General features: G+C 53.6%; 1 protein-coding gene across 1 annotated transcript; it reads left to right on the top strand.

The window, feature by feature from the left end:
• The first annotated feature begins 618 nt into the window (after nucleotides 1–618).
• LOC122383793 (protein misato homolog 1-like) lies at nucleotides 619–11,320 on the top strand. The gene is made up of 8 exons (XM_043370548.1): nucleotides 619–648; nucleotides 4,228–4,428; nucleotides 4,714–4,951; nucleotides 5,168–5,363; nucleotides 5,495–5,585; nucleotides 5,996–6,609; nucleotides 9,194–9,357; nucleotides 10,324–11,320. Exons 2-8 carry the CDS (start codon nucleotides 4,264–4,266, stop codon nucleotides 10,533–10,535), a joined length of 1,680 nt encoding a protein of 559 aa, XP_043226483.1. The 5' UTR covers nucleotides 619–648; nucleotides 4,228–4,263; the 3' UTR covers nucleotides 10,536–11,320.
• The last annotated feature ends 4,302 nt before the right edge of the window (nucleotides 11,321–15,622 follow it).

Below are 15,622 nucleotides of genomic sequence, written 5' to 3'. Positions count from 1 at the left end.
CTGTCTGCAATAAGTCAAGCATCTATGGGTATAGCACTCCTCCTAGGTTGCAAAAAACGAGTGTGACACCTGGTTTACGACTACCACAGTTTATTAACGGGTGTTGGGTGGGTTCCTTTTTGTGGCCCAATGTCACCATTAGCTGCATTCCCGTGATTACACTAGAAGAATTTTTGTGGATTTCTTGAGGAATTTTTCATGGGAAGTGAAAGCCTTGCCAACGTTCAGACTATCGACCGTTTCAAAAGGGAAACGGCGCGGGTAAATTGCAATATAGATAACCAATTAACAGCGAAAAATGACTGATCTGAAAATTAGCATAAACCACACAAACTGAGATAATCTCAAAACAATCACATCCTAACCGTTATTCCCCGTTGTATGCGCACATCGCCATGGACAGGAAATATGGAAGCAAATTATATGGTAGCTCTTTTTCAATCAAAAACTGCGCAGTTGTAACGTTTAATTTTGTTCTAAGTCCTATTTTTTCGAGTCACCGGCGTTTTTAAGCAGCTATTAACCAATGGTAAGCGAAGCTTGCGTTTTCACAGCTATTCGCAAATATTAAAAACGGCTCTCAGAGCAAACCGCTGTTTACGGTGACTTGCATTGCTAGGGAGTCAACGTCGTCTCGCGCCATCGCTGGTAGCGTCGTGTGGTCTTTTTGCGATTAGATAGTTTTCCTTTGCATTTTGCATTTTGCATTCTGCTCTTGCCTTTTATCGCTCCTGCGATAAAAAGAGGGCTGCCCGCGCGTTTGTCAGCGTTCCAGGACTGGCCCCGTATTTAAAAAGCACTGATCTTTCCCTCGGCGTTTCGGCTTCTAGAAAATTCCTTTCGGCTAGCAACGGTAAGATAACGCTCACGTTTGGAAAAAGAGCGTTTTTCATATCTCTCACTTCTGGACCTTCAAGGCATTTTCCCTAACTTTTCCACTGCATCTGAGTTTTCAACTCCATCTCGGACTCAGGTTTAGGATAACAGCCTGTTTGTGGCTGTTCCAGTTCCTTGCCTCGTGGTTTTTGGCACCATTTTCTTGGTCAGTTAATTTATCATCTCTTTGCTCTTGCTCTTCTTACTCCTGCTCTTAGGTTCAGTCTGCTGGTCAATTTTTCAAACTGGTTCATCTTTGTCCTTCCTCTTCGCTCCATTGATTTTGTACTTGTGCTCACAGCTCTGTTCCACATCTCATCTCATCTCGTTTCTCACACCATCACATTGCTCCATCTCCTGGCTTAAACCCCATAGTGAGGAAACATGCCACCAAAAACAGGCAATCCAAACAGATCTGCTGGAAGTACAGCTTCAGCTAGTCAGACCACTGTGCCAGAGGGTTCAGCATTTCTGCTGGTGCGGTACGAAGACAAAACCCTCAGCTTCAAAAGCACCAGCCCCTACAAAATCAGGGACTCTCTAAAACTCATCCTGTCTAAACGGCCGGAGAAGGTTACCCCGACCCGCAGTGGCGCTCTCTTGATCCAAACGAGGGACCGCACCCAGACAGAGACACTTCTGAATTGGTCTTCCATTGAGGGAAAGAAAATCCAGGTCATCCTAGCTGATAAGCTAAACCACCGGGAGGGGCTAGTGTATGCACCTGAGCTTGTGGAGGAGTCAGTTCAGGCTATCCTGGATGAAAGCGTCTTGCAAGGGGTGACCATGGTTACACGACTACCATCAAAAACCCACCGTCCGAGTCCCCTGCTGAAAATCAGGTTCGCTGCCATGCTCCTCCCCTCCCACTTCTACGCTGCCTTCCTACGATACGAGGTACGACCTTGTATCCCCCTACCACGCAGGTGTGGGCAGTGCCTGAGGTATGGACATGGCAAAAACACCTGTCGGAGCCGCACTCGATGCGCACGCTGCTCTGAGGACCACTCGTCCGAAGGATGCACCGCCCCGCCCCGCTGTGCAGCATGTCAGGGACCACACCCTGTGACGGATAAAAAATGTCCTGTCTGGATGGAAATGGCTGCCGCCCTCCGTGCTGAGACTCAGAATCCCACCACCAGGAGTCCGGACGTGTGGCCGAGCCTCCCGACCCCTCGAGCCCCTACAGGCAAGGATCGGCCATCCACGGTCACCACTGGCACCCAAACGGATCCAGCCCAGCCGAGCGCGAACCAAGCGTCCCCTCCTCATGCCCCCCTGCCGGCCCCAGAGGAGACTCGTCCTCCCGCAGTGTCCGCCGGAGTCCAGCACTCGCACGCACCGCCCACCGTGCAGCTGCGCCCACCCGGTAGGGCCATCGAAGAAAATCGCTCACTCCCATTACCCACCGAGGAGCCAAGCTCTCCTCCGTCACCCACCGAGGGACAGAGTCCGCCAACACCGCGCGAGGAAGGACACTTCTCCACCTCGATCATCAGAGAGCAGCGCACAGCGATGCTTCCGAACGCAGCCGCGTCCCCCGCCAAACAACAACCATCGAACACTGAAAACGCCCGAACGGAGACGTATAGCGAGAACGACACTGGGGACGAGTCGCTGACGCAGTTCAGCCCTGAAAGAAACAAAGCGGAGGCCCCCACTGTGCCCGTACAAGCGACCCCGTTCCCCGTCTCTCATCACACCCAGGCCCCGAAAGCGTCACAAGGCCCACTTTTTGGCTCCGATGACGACACTTTCGACTCCGCCAACACTAGTAGTGACAACGAGGAAACCCCGAAGCTACTCGCCATGACCCCAATGTCACGACTACCGTCAGCCACCTCTGACAGCGAATCTGACACTTCCACCCTTCCCGATCTGCGACCGAACACCCGCCTCCGAGCTCGGTCATCAAGGGAGCGGAAAAACATGGGCATCCGATCTCAACCCGTGACTAAGCGGGCTTTCGTTCCAGAAGAAAGCGCGTAGAAGGCTAAAGAGGAAGAAAGTTAGCTATGGCTAGGGACATGCTACTCCAGTGGAACGTAGGAGGGCTGCTAACGCACCTATCTGAATTTAAACAATATTTGCGGAAAGAATCCCCTCTCGTAGCAGCCATTCAAGAAACGCACTTTCGGGATTCTGATAAGTACAATTATAATGTTTCTGGCTACACCCTTTATAGACACGACATAAATCATACTAATCGACAAGGAGGTGTGGCCCTATACATAGCTAACGCAGTTCCACAACGGCAAACAAACTTGACTACACCACTCAACATCGTTGCGGCTACTGTGTCACTTTTCAATCGCGACATCCTAATTGCTTCTCTCTACCTACCACCTAACTCTCCTCTAGTCACACGACATGCTATGGACCAATTGCTAGCTCAAATGCCTGATAACAGTGCCCGCCCAAAACCAAAGTGGAAAGAGTTGCAGTGCATGTGACAGAGCCTTGGGTTTGGAATTTTAATATAATCCCACTTGTTGGTATCTGTGTGAGTTTTATATAGAGCTGGAACTGCTGGCTCAATATGAAGTAACGACTTTATTGGAATTTGGAGCAGTACTAGGCTACACACCATAACAAACAATTAGTGATAAGCATCGCAATCAAGGACTTACCTACTTGCAGTTACAGTTATGACTGGATGGACTGGATTAACTAAAGGCTACATAGTAACATCGCGAATGGTAAGATGGACCGTGTTATTGTTGATATCCGATGTTAATTTTTCAAGTTTCTTATAGTAAATGCTACAGTAGAAAGTAAGGATAACAATAACAAAAACATAACTCACCTGGTCAACTCACCAGGTAGGTTTCCTGCTTCACCTATATGAATTGAACAGGTAGATGGACGGGAGTGAAAGGGAATCCCATTTCGGATTGGGATAGTGACGCTCCGGCTCAATAAATAAATAGATGTAACTGACCTGACCCCAGGTCACCAAAACTTTAAGCTTCCCCCTATCTCAATTCAAAGTCTGCTATGCTGCACAACCATGTAACATGTTTCCAAACTGCTGTTTTCAGTAGCTGTTTGAATAGCATGCAAAATTAGCCTTGCAAGTCTAGAAAGGTTTGTGATGTCATGAGGGGATACATTACACTTTTTGTCTCAGAATGTCAAATTTCTAGGGCAAAAAAAAAAAACCTGAGTCCCCCAGGCTCACACATACTAATGCATATGTTCTGCAGTCTACCACACTACTAGTTGGGTAGATATTAAGGTTTTTCAGTTTCAGTGTTTATGCAACATTTCCACTGTCATCTGGACACTGACCAAGATGAAGTGAAAGGCCAATAAGTATCCAAATGTTGACTCTTTTTTTTTTTGTTGCAGGGAGATTTATCTGTCAGCAACTGATTTGCTTCCAGAATGGGTTCTCACACTCCAGAGATCATAACGCTGCAGACAGGTCATTATGCCAACTTTGTTGGCACTCATTGGTGGAACATTCAAGAGGCGTCATTTGTTTATGATCCAACTGCTAAAGTAGAAATTGACCATGGCGTCTTATTTCGTGAAGGAGAAACATTTCAGGTATTTCTCCCCTTTTCAATCCCTACTCACTGCAGTTATTCTTGTTTGGGAATATTGCTAGCTCATGAAAAGAACATTTAAAGATCAGCGCTGACCATAACATTGAAGACAGCTTAGGGTACCTAGATGTAAAGAATTGTGTTTTTGAAGTTGGTTTTCAAGGTGAATATTATCGTGCTTGACGTTCTTATAGTTTTTCTGCTACCTTTCTGTTTCCACTTTCCACCCCCTCAATGTACCTGTGGCTCCGTTTCGGGTCTTCTGACCGGGCGCCGTGCCGAGCAGCGGGAGAGCACGTTCACGCCGCGGCTGCTGGCGGTGGACCTGCGCGGCAGCCTGGGCGGCCTGCGCCGGCGCGGCCGTCTGTACGGAGAGGAGGCGCCGCCGGCGGCCGCCGCCACCGAGCGGCTCTGGCACGGCGACACGGTGCGCCACAAGGAGGAGCCCGGCCGGCCGGGCCTGCTGCAGCGGCTGGACGGTACCGGTGACCCGGCCGGCGAGAAGGACGTCTGCCAGACCCACGGTCAGTCGCCAGAGCGAGCCGTGTCCGGCGGGGAAGGTCTGGGTGTCTCTCTTTGGAATTGTTTGATTTCCCCAGCACTTTTGCAGGTCGGGCGCCTGAACATCTATATTCATCGTCACCATACTCTGTTGACTGTAAATATTGTTGGCCAATGCATTGCTTGTTCGCTTTCTGGTGTCCTGACAGATCACTTTGATGTTTTTCACCGACCAGCAGACGGTCAGCCGGCGGAGACGCCTGAGATCAGAGCAGAGCCGGACGACGACAAGGCAGAGCCTGACGACCCCGCCGGCCCAGACGTCGCGGTGAAGGTGTGGTCCGACTTCCTGGGCACCCACCTACACCCCTGGAGCGTGCACATACTCACTGAGCACCTGCACGACAACGCCAGCGACCCGTTCGACGTGTTCGGGTGAGTGGTCAGGGGCGCTGGTGGAAAAGTTTAACAAGACTCTATGAATGACAGCTATTGAACTGTTGTGTGATGATTTGGCAAAAGACGACTGAGTGGACAGGCATTGATCACTGAACGATTGTTTACAGCTACGGTGAAGCCCAGTATTCACGAGAGGATTTTCGTGACGGCTTTGAAGATCGCCTGAGAGCTTACGCCGAGGAGTGCGATCACCTAGCAGTAAGTTCAACTGCACGCCCTGGACACGTATCTTCCATACCTCTTCAGTCTCGCCGTTCGTATTCACATCTTAGAGGCGTGAATTAAGCACGTTTTCAGTTCGTACGTTTTACATAAATCAACGTCATTATATGCGTACAACAGCTTGTCCGCCGTTCTTTACATGTGACGGACCCATAATCGTCGTTAGACATTCTTCAGTTACCATCAGGTCAGTGAAGATTCCTTGGTCTGTTTCTGTTTCACTGAAGGAACTGCCCCCCCCCCCCCGCTGTGCCGCAGGGATTCCACGTGCTGTCGGACGGGTGTGACATTGTATAACCTCTCCTCCCTCCCCGCCGTGCCGCAGGGGTTCCACGTGCTGTCGGACGGGTGTGACAGTGTATAACCTCCTCCCCGCTGTGCCGCAGGGGTTCCACGTGGTGTCGGACGGGTGTGACGGGTTCGGCGGCGTGGCGGCCGGCGCGCTCGCCCACCTCAGTGACGAGTTCCCGCGGCGGCCGGCGCTGCTGGTACCGCTGCAGCCGCCGGCGCCGGCGCGGCTGACGCTGCCGCAGATCGTCCACCGTACGGTGAACGCCGCGCTGACGCTGGACGCCGGCGGACGGCTGGCTGCCCTGTCCGCGCCGCTCTCCGTACAGGAGCGATGGTCGGCGCCGCTCGTCCCGCCCTCTCTGAGACAGTTCGAGCACCTCGAGTACGGCGCGGCGCCGTACGAGGGCAGTGCGCTGCTGGCCGCCGCGCTCGACACGGTCACCGCGCCGTGGCGGCGCAAACAGGGCCCGGTGCCGCTGTACGAGGTGACCGCGGCACTGACGGGCCGCGGCCGGACGGTGGCCGCCGCCGGGCTGGCCCTGCCGCTGGGGACCGGCCCCGGGGACCGGCTGGCAGACTGGCTGGACGCCGGGAGTCTGCGGCTGCAGAGTCTGACGCCCGGGGTGGCCGCGCCCGCCGCCACCGGGACCGGACCGGACGTGTGGAGCGGCTGCGCCGTGCTGCGCGGCGTGCCCGAACAACAGACCAGGTGAGTGACGGAAAAGCTCTGTTTGGTACACAGGACGTCAAAGCTGAAAAGATGTGCCGTATTTATATTGAGTAAATCAAAAGGTATCGCTGAACTTCCTACGAAAAGCAGAATCACCCACCAACTTTAACCCTCGCCCGCACATGCCATTTTCCCATCCTAGAACGCACATGGGGGGGGGGGGGTTGCCACCCCCCCCCCCGCGCCATTTCGTTCCTGTTGGAGATAGAGCTTAGCAGTAAAGACCAAAAACATTCTTTGGGAAGAGACGAATCCAATGATACCCAGTTTTACCTTCTCAGGTCAGTCATTGACCTTCCAGGTCAGGTCAAACTAAAAAATGTTGCTGTTTTGGGTCACCGTTGGATATCAAGTGCGCTGCTTATCAAATACCGATGACGATGCTGTTTTCTGGTGCCAAGCCAGCTAGAACCTCTTTGTCACACTATCCGACCAGAATTTTGCTGCTGAGGTCATTTCAGGTCAAGTTAGGTCAAGGTCAATTATATGTGTTTGTATGTCTGTGTGTGTCTGTGTGTATACTGATGTGTGCACCGATTGTTTTTGGGTCCATATCACATGAAATCATGATCTGAGAAGCTTTTACCAAAAATGCAGTCAAAAAACTTCACAAAAATTGTAAATTCAGCTTGCCTAAAACGCAATTATCTTAGATGACCTAGGTTGACCTTGACCCTGACCTTGACCCCTGTACATCGTCGAACAACATGTTCCATGATAGGTGGGAGGTAAGACTGGCAAAAAAGGCCGAAATCAGGGTGACAAAAGCTCACAAGACCCATGGCAAACGGAAGATGTTGAGAATTGGCCATTTGGGTCATGACATGACCTGAAAAACAAGGTCATATCTCCGAAACCAAAAATCACAGAAACTTGAAATTTTCAGTGGACATCAAGAAAGGATAGACGAGCAGCTATACGAAAAATCAGCCTTCTAGCTCTAAAAATGTTGAGTGCAGAGCAGAAAGACTGCCTGGGGGGGGGTGGCAACCACCCCCCCCCCCCCATGTGCGGGCGAGGGTTAAAACAATTTTAACTCTTTGAAAATTGTACGTTGTTTATCCCTCTTGACTTGTAGTGGATCTTGTATTGACTACTTGGCAAGTGGTAGGTACTGGTCATCATCAATGGATTACGTATGCAAAAATACTTAGCTCCATTCGAGTGCAGCCTAGGTTTTCGACGGCTCAAGACTGGAAACTGTCCGAGAAGACTTTGCCGCATACGATGCATCCCAGCGTCGATTTTATCTCTCCACCAACCCATCCGTCGTTTCCATCGTAGGGACAATCAAATCCTTCTCCTCCACGCCGCAACCCTCGGTCCGGGCTGAACAGGCAACTCTCATGCGGCAACTCTTGACAGGCAACTCTGGACAGGCAATTCTCATCTCATGCGGGCTGCTCTCTTGGAGCGGCTCCGCTGCTCCCGAGGGAGCACACCCGTAGTCTGGTGCAGTGTGTACTTGGGGGGCTGGTCGGCCTGTTCATTCGGACGGGCTCAGCCGCGGTGACTCACTAGGATGCTTGCCCAGACCAATGTCTCCCCCTAAATCCTATCATCCTTCCGGCTCTGAACTGGTCTTGTCGGACCGAAAGGTCCTAACCCAATTAAACAAAACAAAAAATTATCTCGCCACGTCTCACCAGTGCACAGAGAATAGTTTGATGCATTTTGGAGCATTTGTATACCTAATCTGCATCTTATTTTAACAGCATCATTTGATCGTAGTTACGCTCTTTATTTACATTGTTTCGAATATTTTCCTTTCGGGATGGACTAACTTGATAGGCGATGTCACTGGTGAAGCAACCAAAGTGGGTGGTGACGGATGGCTGCCCGGGCCCGTGTGAATATTAGGTGTGACGGTTGCCACACCCGATTTCCCGCGCCGTCGGGAAATCCGCCTTCTCAGCTCGCCACTGAAAAGGTTCTGACCTTTGGAGCCGTGTGCGAAACCTCGGGAAGTCTCCGCGGTGTACACTGGGGAGTATTGCCGCCGAGCGGCTCCCTTTTCATACCGAGACGGGCTGGTGCCATTTGAGCCGCCTCCGGTACTCGGTCGGTGAGCGGGGCGGAGTCCGCACCGGCGGCCGGCGCGCGGCACATCCGGGCGGAACTCGCCGGCCGCTACAGCTCACCTGAGACCCGTGGCACCAGTTCCGGGAATCGCCTGAGCAGTGACAGAAGTTCAGCGACCTGTGAGAGCCGGCTGGTGGCTCCAGGTGAACGGTGACACACGCTCCATGATCTGTGACCCCAGTGCCACAGACTCGTGACCGGCAACTTGAGACCCGGCACCTAGCCGGTGACTGCAGAACTGGCACTTGTCCCGTGACCTGTGACCTTAGTACCGGCAGCTGACCCATGACGAGTGACTGCACGACTAGCAGTGTCTTGTGACCGGTGCCTTGTGCCTACGGCCGACAATAACCCCTGACCTATGACCTGTGCTCCAAGAACCCACTTTGACCTCTGCCCACAGATCCAACAGTGACCCGTGACCCACACGCTCTGCCCACAGGTCCGACAGTGACCCGTGGCCCGTGCCCTCTACCCACAGATCCGACAGTGACCCGTGGCAGGAGGCGGTGGCGCAGTGGCCGGGCCGCCAGCTGGCCTGCCGGCTGCGGGAGCCGCTGAGGACGGCCGCGCCGTTCCCGTTCCTGTTCACGGCCGACGTCGGCCCGGACGGGCTGGTCCGACCCCGACAGGTCAACGCCACGGGTGAGGAGCGTGGCGGCTGGTGGGAGGTCACGGGTGGTGATGTAACGTAAGTGGTGGCGAGGTTCCAGACGCTGAGGCATTGACAGCGGACGATGAACTGATGGATTTGCGGCGCTATAACCGCCGTGTTTCATATGTCATGTTTTGGTATGGGTAGGTAGTGCTTGGAAGTAGAGTATGCTGCGTAAAAGCATTTCAGTAACTACCGCGTCCAGTTTTTATAGTCGGTTTTCAGAATTAACAGTCATACTGTAGCAATACCTATCATTTCAAAGCGAACATTGTTTCGGGCTCTTTTCCAATCGAACATGCTTGCCGGCGATAACAACGAAGGCAATTTGACAAAAACACAGGGTAGATGAAAAGTTTTGTCGCTCGCCCATCTATGTATGAATTTTAAAATATCCATTCTGACGTTCAGGCAGCGTTTATTGCCGTTTACCGTTCTCAGTACTGCCAATGGGATTTCTTTGATCAGGCCCTCCTGACAGGGCGATGCCTCAGGGAAATCGGATAGACGCGGGGAATTACTAACTTCCCAGTTACCTAGAAATGCTCGAGCGTGCTTTCGATGTCTGTTTTTGATCAGCTTACTTCTTAGGTAGATCAGAGTAATACAGGTCTTAGGTAGAACGTCCTTATTTCAGGTAACCTACTGCAGCGTATTGCGCACACACGCACACACACTTACACAAATACAATCACAGCGTAGGTAGTGCATGTCTATTTTGTGTATTTTGGCATGCTAGTGTTGTGAGCTTTTTATCGACATCGTTCAATGTTCATGATAGCATTGCGTACATTTTGAGCATGTATGATTTCATGCACTGTCTGCTTCTTTTGCCATTTGTCACCCTTACTGACTGTCCTCCGATGTACAAAACCCCACCCCACTGTGCCCGGGTCTGTCTTCCGACCGTCGTCAGTCGCCCTGTGTAACTCCCCTGCCCCTCTCCGGTGCCACAGCGGTGTCGTCGGCCCCGGCGGCCGGCTCTCTGGTCTCGTCCCGCTCGACCGGCGAGTGCCTGGCCTCCCTGGGCGCTATCGTCGGCCGCTACAACGTGTCCAAGTTCCACCGGTTCGCCGCCGGCGGCCTGGAGGCGGACGACTTCAGTGAGGTCCGCGAGCGTCTCAGTGACCTGGCCGCCTGCTACCGGCCGGACACGGACGCGCTGTGACCGGTCAGTGACCCAGCTGTGACCGGTCAGTGACCTGGCCGCCTGCTACCGGCCCGACCCAGACGCGCTGTGATAGGAGAGGGACGGTTAGTGAGGTGCTGTGACCGGTCAGTGACCTGATGTGACAAACGGTCAGTGATCGGTCAGTAGCCCGCTGTAATCGGCCAGTGTCCAGCGTGCAGTGACCTGCTGAGATCGGCCGGTGCCAGGTGGTCAATGGCCCTATGCGACCGATTGGTAAGGTGCTGTGACCGCTCGGTGCTCATTGGGGTGGTGTGACCGGCCATTTATTCGCTCTGACCGGTCAGTGTGCCGCTGAGGTAAAAATTGACCTCTGACACGCTGTGACCGGTCAATGACCCGCTGTGATTGGTCTGTCAGTTACCCGCAGTTAACGGTCAGTAACCCACTGTGGTCGATCGGTGGTCACTGACCCGATGTGACCGGTCAGTGACGCTTTGTGATCGGTCAGTGACCCGATGTGACCGGTCACTGCTGCTCCGCGGCACGCTCTGGCCAGTCAGTGCTCCGCTGGGACCGTTCCTCCAACGACCGGCAGTGGGAGCGGCCCGGTCCGACACTGGGAGATCGCAGCTGTGACCGGTAAAGGGCTGGGGAGTCCTGGTGGAGATGTTACAGCTGCCGAGTGTGGTGTAAAGGTGTCTCAGCAGCGTAGGATCCTCGGTTCAGTAGCGGAAAGTCCTGTGATACCGAATTCGCTTGTGTGTCATGCTAACATGTGATCATGGAAGTTGTGGAAATACAACACGCCTTTTTTACAAGAAGTTCGTTTGATTTCAGCTCACTTACAGAGCCTGATAACGAGATCAACCGTCTAATTCTTCGATCACTTCTAATGGCGTGTATTAAATGAAGGACGGAGTGGCGTGACAGCCGGGAAGACCCGATCACCAGAATAGATCAATGAAATGACGTCAAGCAGGCCAGTGCACTGGGTGGGATGTCCCGACTGTCGGGATACAAAGCCACGGTGATTGCCTGACTGGTGACAATCACTGAACAAATATTGGTCCCGAGTTATTCCTACTGCATAACCCAGCGATCGGGTGTGATAAATGATTGTGAATTTGTATTGTCCATCTCTGTCATCTTCAGTGACGGATGATTGTGGCATTATGCTACCATTTGGACGATGTTTTACGACAGTAAATGTTACCCTATGTCTATAACATCCATTGGGGAGTTAATTGTGGCCACAGTGTTGGAACTCGATTGTTCTTGCCAATCATTGGCATATCAATGAAAACATCGTTTAAGCGAGCAGTCATTGGCAGATAATATACGAGTTCACCCTTTCTAACTTCCCGTCTCCTGCGGCGTCAGAAGATCAACATTTCGCGTATGGCCGCTAGGGTGACTACCTGCAGATGACTTGGACTGGTGCTGCGTTTTAGAATTTCTCGCGACCATCTCGGCTATGTCTCGAGTGACGGGTATTGCGCCCGGATGAGTCTAGTCTGACGGCCGTCCTGCCCACTCACGCAGCCGGGGCGAGGGAGGGAGATCTCTTGGCTACGCGCGGTGCCGTGCGGGTGTCGAAGTCAGTGAAATTGCCTTGGGCGGTTACCACTGACCAGGTCAACTCGGTCAACTTTGGTCAACTCGTCGTGGTTAGGTATATTTTTCTCGCCGCTGACGAGGAACAGCCCCGTTGAGAAAAATCACTGTCATCTGTAATGACCACTGTTCCCCGAAACAGGTATATCAGGTCTCGGTGTTCCGTTCAGTTTTTGGCCCTGTGTCTGTCCCGACTGCGTCCCCCGCGGCGGGCTGCTGACGCTCTGCCGAAAATGTCCGGCGCGTCTGATGTGGCTGCAGGGCCCCGTGTCGCATCCATCCTGCCGTCTCATTAGTCCTGTCTGAAACTGACACGCCCAGAGCGGCGTTCGCGGAACAGGGAGAGAGAGAGAGAGAGAGAGAGAGAGAGAGAGAGAGAGAGAGAGAGAGAGAGAGAGAGAGAGAGAGAGAGAGAGAGAGAGAGAGAGAGAAGAGAGAGAGAGAGAGAGAGAGAGAGAGAGAGAGAAGAGAGAGAGAGAGAGCGAGAGAGCGAGAGAGCGAGAGAGAGAGCGAGAGAGAGAGAGAGCGAAAGAGAGAGAGAGAGAGCGAGAGAGAGAGAGAGAGAGAGAGAGAGAGAGAGAGAGAGAGAGAGAGAGAGAGAGAGAGAGAGAGAGAGAGAGAGAGAGAGAGAGAGAGAGAGAGAGAGAGACGCCACTGACTGAAGGCGGGATATGGAACAGACTGATCAGTCACGCTGGTCCTCAAGCTGAATGAAGGTAAAACGAGGAGACACGCAGCGACAGACGATTTCGCACGCAGATTACGATAGTTATCAGATATTTGCTTGTTTACGCAGCCTGTGTGGTAAAGCCTATGTTGATTTTTTAATGGTCGGCGATAAGACCTGGCCTGGTGAACTGACATCGTGCTGTGGCTGACCTTGATGCTCACCTGAAAAAGGTGGTCTAAAACTAATAGTTTCACATATCTTGAAAGAAGACATGATAAAGTGAAGTGAGTAAACAATGTGCGCAGCGGTGCTGTTTTTACGCTATTGCAAGACCGCGCGGTGTCGCTCATTTTAAAAACAGTCCCCGGCGGTGCGAGGGTCATTCCGCTGCCCTGACCGCCGGATGACTCTGACCCCCCCCCCCCCTCCGTCCACCTGTCGCCGGTGTGCCGGCAGAGGGGGTTGGGGGGGGGGGCGGTGCACCTCCGGCGGCGCGCCGTGTACCGCCGTCCGTGTGTGCCCGTATTGATCGCTGAGCCTGTGCAGACTATAAGGCGGCCGACTGTGGCTGGACGGCCGAGTGGCCCGCCAGCCGCCGACGGGACGGCACCGCGACCTGCTGACCGCCGGCCGACACACCTGTCACAGGTCAGTGACACGCTGCCCGTCATAGGTCAGTGACACACCTGTCACAGGTCAGTGACATGCCCGACATAGGTCAGTGACACACCTGTTACAGGTCAGTGAGTCAGTGACACCTGACACAGGTCAGTCAGTGACACACCTGTCACAGGTCAGTGATACGCCCGTCATAGGTCAGTGACACACCTGTGACCTGTCACAGGTCAGTGGCAAATCTGTCACAGGTCAGTGGCAAATCTGTCACAGGTCAGTGACACGCCCGTCATAGGTCAGTGACACACCTGTTGCAGGTCAGTGATACGCCCGTCATAGGTCAGTGACACACCTTTCACAGGTCAGTGATAACACGGCCGTCACAGGTCAGTGAGTCAGTGACACCTGACACAGGTCAGTCAGTGACACACCTGTCACAGGTCAGCGACACCAGTGACACCTGACACAGGTCAGTCAGTGACACACCTGTCACAGGTCAGTGACACCAGTGACACAACTGTCACAGGTCGGTAACACACCTGACACAGACCAGTGACACACCTGACACAGGTCAGTGAAAGTCAGTGACACCTGTCACAGGTCATTCAGTGACACACCTGTTACAGGTCAGTGACACACATGTCAGAGGTCAGTGGCAGCTGTCACAGACTAGTGAAACATTTGTCACGGGTCAGTCAGTGACGCAACACCTGTCACAAGTCAGTCACACACCTGTCACAGGTCAGTTACACAACTGTCACAGGTCAGTCAGTGACACACCTGTCACATGCCAGTGATACCTATTCCTGTCACAGGTCAGTGGGACTTGTCACGTCTGTAATACAACTGTCAACTCACAGGTCAGTTAGTGGTGAAACATGTCATTGTTTTGGTAACCAGCCGTGTGATAGGCAGGTACCCTGAATGGGGTGGCCAGCTGGTTAGCTTTTATGGTGACCTGTCACTCGTTGCACTAGTTCTGAATAGAGTGCGAGTCCATCATTCCCGGCGACCCACCGTTCGGTACACGGCTCTGAATGGAGGGGTAGTCGGTCCGTGTTTACGACCACCCGCCCCCTCGGCCGCCCCCTCTCAGCGGCGGCCGCAGTTTACGATACAGGAGGGGCGGACCGGGACGTTTACGATACAGAATGGGCGGGACCGGGCGGCCGGGACGCTCCCAGACGAACAATTAGCGCAGCGGGGGAGCGTCTTATCTAATTAACTAGTAACTGCACATAACCCCGGAGCCGGCCGGCAGCGACCGCCGCCAGCAGCTGGAGTCAATTAGGTGCGGCGCCTTATCGGCCGGGGACCGGGCCCGGGTATCATGTTACCAATCTGCCGGCGGCTGGGACGGCCAGACACTTACGGGGGGCGGGCGAGAGCGGGGCCGCTAACAGTTTACATGAATATACACCCGACTGGGTAGGTGCGCAGTGCACACACTGTGAAGTGCCCGCACTTCATCGCCGACTTCATACACCCTCCTACATCGCCGACTCCTGGTCCTGCTGCGGGACGGGCGAATTCGCTGAAGTCCCCGCGTTACGAGCGGTGTCAGCGCAGGTGGCGAGGTGCGACGCCGGTCGATGATGGCCCCATCCGGCCGCGAACGGCCCGCCGGAATGCATTGTAGCACTGGGTCGGACCGGAAAGCCAGCCATCGATCGGCCGACCAGCTACAGCAGCCGAGAGCAGCAAACTTATAAATTATGAGCAGGTGATAATGTGCCGCGGGGACCCTGTAGGCTCAGCTGAGCGGTGACGGGCGGTGACACGAAATTGGACAGACGCGCGGGACGGAAAAAGAAGACGAAGGAAGTTCGGAGGAAATGTTCGACGTCTGGCAGTCGTTATTGAAAGATCCTTTGCATAATTAAGTGCCTTATTGTCGCCCGTCGCTGTTTAGGTCAATATGCTGTCTGCCCGTCTGCAGTCTGCATTTGCGATGACTGCGCTACGAGCTGTGCCAGTGCCGACTTTGCGCTGTTTCCGTCTTCTGACTGTCTCGCGGCTGCCGTTTGAGAGCGCCCCATTGCTGGCCGGGCCGGCGACGTGCCCGGTACCGCTCGGCGGCAGGCCGGCGCACAGTATCTCTGGCCGACTAATCCCTGCTGACCTTTTGGGCTCTGAGAATGTAACACCGGCCGCCGATGGCGATATCGACCAGCGAACCCGATCACAACTGTCCTGGTGACGCTGGGAAAGCGGCAGTAGAGAG

This window comes from Amphibalanus amphitrite, unplaced genomic scaffold (genome assembly GCF_019059575.1).
Source record: "Amphibalanus amphitrite isolate SeventyFive unplaced genomic scaffold, NRLGWU_Aamphi_draft 000174F_arrow, whole genome shotgun sequence".
Taxonomy (NCBI): domain Eukaryota; kingdom Metazoa; phylum Arthropoda; class Thecostraca; order Balanomorpha; family Balanidae; genus Amphibalanus; species Amphibalanus amphitrite.
The sequence above is the reverse complement of the archived record's forward strand: the minus strand, read 5'-3'. Positions and strand labels throughout refer to the sequence as shown.

Coding starts and splice junctions, on each gene's coding strand:
- LOC122383793 (XM_043370548.1), top strand. CDS start 4,264: ATGGGTTCTCACACTCCAGAGATCATAACGCTGCAGACAGGTCATTAT. Junction 5,586..5,995: donor AGGAGTGCGATCACCTAGCA/GTAAGTTCAACT, acceptor GCTGTGCCGCAG/GGGTTCCACGTGGTGTCGGA. Junction 9,358..10,323: donor CCGACAGGTCAACGCCACGG/GTGAGGAGCGTG, acceptor CCGGTGCCACAG/CGGTGTCGTCGGCCCCGGCG.